The sequence below is a fragment of the Phoca vitulina genome, unplaced genomic scaffold, assembly GCF_004348235.1.
Source record: "Phoca vitulina isolate PV1807 unplaced genomic scaffold, GSC_HSeal_1.0 scaffold40, whole genome shotgun sequence".
In the NCBI taxonomy this organism is placed as follows: domain Eukaryota; kingdom Metazoa; phylum Chordata; class Mammalia; order Carnivora; family Phocidae; genus Phoca; species Phoca vitulina.
Window position 1 is genome coordinate 23,404,871 of NW_022589743.1, and position 4,934 is coordinate 23,409,804.

General features: G+C 49.5%; 1 protein-coding gene across 2 annotated transcripts in view; it reads right to left on the reverse strand.

The window, feature by feature from the left end:
- Nucleotides 1–1,959: 1,959 nt before the first annotated feature.
- TLCD3A (TLC domain containing 3A) overlaps nucleotides 1,960–4,934 on the reverse strand; it is a 7,501-nt gene continuing 4,526 nt past the window's right edge. Inside the window, exons 3-5 of one of the 2 annotated variants that reach the window (XM_032428919.1) lie at nucleotides 4,367–4,571; nucleotides 2,879–2,974; nucleotides 1,960–2,384 (exon numbers count right to left, since the gene is read on the reverse strand). In XM_032428919.1, coding sequence (XP_032284810.1) covers nucleotides 2,115–2,384; nucleotides 2,879–2,974; nucleotides 4,367–4,571 — 571 coding nt within the window. In that variant the 3' untranslated portion in view covers nucleotides 1,960–2,114. The remainder of the gene's footprint in view (nucleotides 2,385–2,878; nucleotides 2,975–4,366; nucleotides 4,572–4,934) is intronic. The other variant, XM_032428920.1, reaches the window with a different exon arrangement.

Consider the following 4,934-nt stretch of genomic DNA (forward strand, 5'->3'; position numbering starts at 1 on the left):
TAAATATCGGGGAGTAGACTAATAACCCCAAGAAAATGGGTGTGTTCTGAATGGAGGACTTCAGCCATACAGTCTGAACTCCATTTAGTGGATCCAGGAGGGGCTGTGTGAAACAGTCTGGTGAACACCAGAGGTGGGTTTAAAGGATGGGTACAATTATCTTCTGCCTGGGGTGGGCTGTCCTGGTTTTCAGGGGTGAGTGGGAGCAGTGGTGTACACAGAAGCTTAAAAATGTGACCTTCCCATGTCCAGTGTGTATCACAGAACTAGGAGAACTTGTTGGGGATGTGTTTAATTTGAGAAGCAAGGAGGGAAAAAGGATATGCCCCATCACCTTCATGCGCTTACCCGCACTCTAAATGAGGTGTTATTCTGGTCCCCTAATTGGGATTCACGTAGGAAGGGAAGACTGCACCAGAAGTTGCCTGACCACTGGGCTTGAACTCTAGGACCCAACGATGTACTCCGGAACCCCCAGAAACATGTGAGAGTAAGGTCTGAGCCAGGCCCTCCTGAACGCTGAAAGCGTGACCACACCCCTCCACACCCTGCTTCTGCCAGTTGCGTGGTGGATGCAAGCAGAGACCAGAAACGACAGCACACAGCGGGGAGGCCAGTCAGGTCACAGGATGGGTCTGAAAAGAAGTTGGTATTGATGTATTTCACAAATGAGAAGAAGCTGGGAAATATTAGTGCACTTTAATCACCACGGGGGTGATTTATAAAGATATACTGACAGTAAACAAAAATGGTAAAAAAAAAAAATTACAGCATTTGACATTTTTTAAATGGCACCCATTAAAGACAAATAGAATTTGAGACACTGTTACATATTGAGTACTTTACAAGTTCATGGACAACAAAGAATTAAAAGGCACTTTAAAACTTCTAGATTTTTACTACCATTTGAAAAAAAACTTCATGGTAGCAGTTTCTAAAACCCATCCTAGTGGGTAAGGAAGAATTAGTGTTGGCACCAGAGGATCCTATTTGCAAACGGTAGCTGAGTCAGTCCACGGGACGGATTTTGGCCAGGGCTGTCGTGCACTCTTGTTCTCCAGCCTTCTGCGGCAAAGCGGCAGTCCGCTCCCGTGGGAACAGGCTTTGGAACAAGCCCTGGCTTACCGGGAGGCAGCCCGGATGAGACCTCTCACGGTCTGAAATACAGAAGCCCGTTTCCACGTCCTATGAAAAGGACAATGTCAAAGAGTGGGGTTCCCCAGGAAAGAGCTCAATAGGCACCATGTCGCTTTACCCCTACAGTTTTAACAACAGCATCCTGTGCGTGTGGACGTGGGGAAAGCTGGGTTTGAGGGGACATGCTAAGAAAGGAATAGTATTCGTGAGTTTACGACAAGCTCACAAGTTCGACACTGGTCCTCCCAAGTCAGCCTGCAATGCGCTGACCTGTGGGCCTCCCTAACTACTCAAGTGCTTCAGGGTCCCCTCCCTGCCTCTCACCCCCCTGCCAGGGAGACTTCTGAACGGAAGTCAGGAGTCATGGGAATTCAGTGTTGGCACGCGGATGACAGGATGAGGCATAGGACCAATGGGTTATCTAGTAAACAGTAAAAAACTACCCACCCACGATGATTTGCCCAGGCCAACATCACAAGAACGTATTTCAAGAACCAAGTTCATCACTTGCTGCTGCTGGCCCAGTAAGTGTAGATACTGCCCTGAGTGGTCGGAAAGGCGGGTAGCCGCCCATATTCGGGCCAGGCGGGTGCCCAGACACTTCACCCTAGTCCACCTGTCTCCACACCCCATGCTTCTTTGAGGTACACAAAGCAAGCAAGCTGGGAGGAACATGTTCATAACTGGATTTATCCCAGAACCCTTGAGGTAAGACTCAAGGAAGGATCCTGGGGCTTGCGTTAAAACCACCTTGCTGCCAGTGGAGGTCTGACAGGATCCAATCGCTGTTACTTAGAAAAAAAGTGCTTTTGCAAAAGGGGCAGGTGAGAAGAGGGAGGTCAGACGAAGATTCTTTAGAAAAACTCAAACCCATCTGCTTATCAATACCCAAAGGGCTGACGCCACCCAGGGCACAATTCGGTCCGTGGGAATACTGAGTGGAGGAGGCACCCTCACTGCCTGACTCCCGGGAGCACCTAGCTGTCCTTTTTGTCTGGGGGGGGGTCAAAGAGCCGGGTTGCCTTCTTGCACAGCAGAGAGAACCAGTAGATCTGGGGAGCGATGAGGAAGGCATTGGCCACATTGCAGTAGAAAGGGATACTGGACGGCACTTGGAGTAGGTTTAGTCCCTGCTGCTGGCCGTACGACCAGTACATGAAAGGGAAAAGAAGGATCCGACAGGAAAGGAAGGTGGTCAGCGTGAGGATTCCGTTCACTTTGAACAGGAGGGTATGCTGCTGCTTCAGCTGCAGGAGAAAGGGGAGGAGAAGGCCGTCAGCGAGGCTGCACCTTCCGGGAACCACCCGCCGGGGGCCCGCAGCAGGAAAGCCAAGCGTCGGGTCTCCTGACACGGTGGCAAAGCTGGCTGAGTGCTGCTCTCTTTATATGTGCACGCAGGCTCGTAGTTTTTCCAACAGTGATACTGAGTTTGGCCTAAGCCCCCCAGCCGACAGGCACACAGGAACAGTGGATTTAACAACAACAAAACAAAACAAAAAACACCAAAACAAAAAAAATCTGCAGCCAGGAAAAAATACCTAAAAAACTATCAAATTTGAATCAAAAGTACAATTTCACCACCACCCCCCCCCCAGGCTCAGAAGACCAACTGACCTTTGCATCTGTTAAAGGATCTCCTGTCCCACCATTCCTAGCACTAAGGGGTTTCCACAAGCCCCTCAGTCCGCCAGGGGAGAGCGGGGCCCGCCTCCTCCCGTCACTACGGCCATGGCATCTGTACCTGAATCAGAACTCGGCCCAGGGACACAAACGGAGTGCTCAGTTCTGCCATGAAGATGCAGCCAACAAAGAAGTCCCCAAGGTCTCCCCTGAGCCTCTGCAGAGGAAAAGGGAAGAAATGGGAAATAAGAACTAGAGGTTAAGGAACCACTGGGAGGAAAATTCTAACGAGGGCTATTGGAAAGGGTAACCATGAGAGACCGTGAAGGGAAAAGGAAATGCTAAGTGAGTGAGTACAGACCTGGTTAATACTCTGCTGCTTCCATAGCAATAGCACTTGGAGGGTCAAATCCCCTAGGATCCAGAGACAACTTCAGAGATCAGCTGATCGCATCACACCCCAAGCTTTTTCTGAATTTCAATGTCAGCCGGAAGGAACCATGTAGCCTACTTTTGGGTATCTACCTTAGTCATGCCAAGGGCACTTGGCCAGTTTAATTCAACAAAATATGTGCCAGGCCCCGTGCTAGATGTCAGGGTCCCAAAGCAATCAGGAGAAACTTCTTTAAGAATGTAATGTACTCCCCACCACTCCTTTTATCTTGTCAAAAAAACAGGACAGCACAGAATAGCAGCTCTGTCACTGACTTCCACCGAGTACAAGAAGTAAACTCTTAGAGCCCTCAGTTTTTTCATCTCTGCTACAGGGCGAATAATATCTAATTGTCATTTCTAATAACGTCTAATTATTAGTAGAAAGCGATGAGCTTTGGGCGCCTGGGTGGCTCAGTCGGTTAAGCGACTGCCTTCGGCTCAGGTCATGATCCTGGAGTCCCTGGATCGAGTCCCGCATCGGGCTCCCTGCTCGGGGGGAGTCTGCTTCTCCCTCTGACCCTCCCCCCTCTCATGTGCTCTCTCTCATTCTCTCTCTCCCAAATAAATAAATAAAATCTTTAAAAAAAAAAAAAAAAAAAAAGAAAGCGATGAGCTTTGCAGTCCAGCACCTGTCACTCAGGAATTACTAACTGCCTTTCTGCATTCCCGTCTCTCTTCCTCGTTGGGGGCAGGGGAGGGGGGCTTCTGGGGAAGAGGACCTGAGGAGAAATGAGAAGGCCGTCTGCTTGGAGAGCGAGCTTTCGTGCCGTCGGTAAGCACATTCGGCACTCTTTGGCATTGCTAGAGCAAATCACCAGGTGACTGAGCTGCTCTCATTTTTTTAAAAACAATTTTTAGGTTGTTTTGTATTGTACTGGATACTGTTTTTATATTGTATAAACGGAAGGCAGAGCCTCTGACAGAGCCTAGGGAATCACAGAGGGCTGGGGGCCTGCAGGAAGGGTAACGCTGGTAAGGAGGACCAGCAACACTGCAGATGGCACTTCTGTCCTGCGGGATCTGCCGGGGAGGTTTTACTTCGCAAGCAACTGGCACCGGAGGAAGGGGAAAGAAAGAGGGACAGTCCAGGCTCGTAAGTAATGGTCAAGATACCCAGTTTAACAGGAGGAAAGGAGGGACCAAGTCTGCTGGTGGCTGTTCTGGAAGGCCGTACCTGGGCAACTGGCACAAGGGCAAACAGAATGACCGCGTGGTGCGTGATCATGAGGCGGTTTTTACTTAGGAAGTTCCGAAAAGTGGTGAGGGAGTGTCTGTGGTTCCGGTCTCTGGTTCGGTACCACTCACAGAGGTACATGGCGTAGGAGTCGTAGATCATGTACGGAATCAAGAACCAGACATACTCTCGGGCAAGCCAGTGCCTAAAAGAAAGCATATGAACAGTCCCTGAGAGGATGATGGATGTCAACTGCAAAGGCTCAACGTCAACCGCTTCTCAAACACATCCCCTTCAGCTCTGTACCTAATCAGCTATTTTTACTCCAAACTCTTTTTTTTTTTTTTTTAAGATTTTATTTATTGGGGCGCCTGGGTGGCTCAGTTGGTTAAGCGACTGCCTTCGGCTCAGGTCATGATCCTGGAGTCCCGGGATCGAGTCCCACATCGGGCTCCCTGCTCAGCGGGGAGTCTGCTTCTCCCTCTGACCCTCCTCCCTCTCATGCTCTCTCTGTCTCTCATTCTCTCTCTCGCAAATAAATAAAAAAAATCTTAAAAAAAAAAAAAAA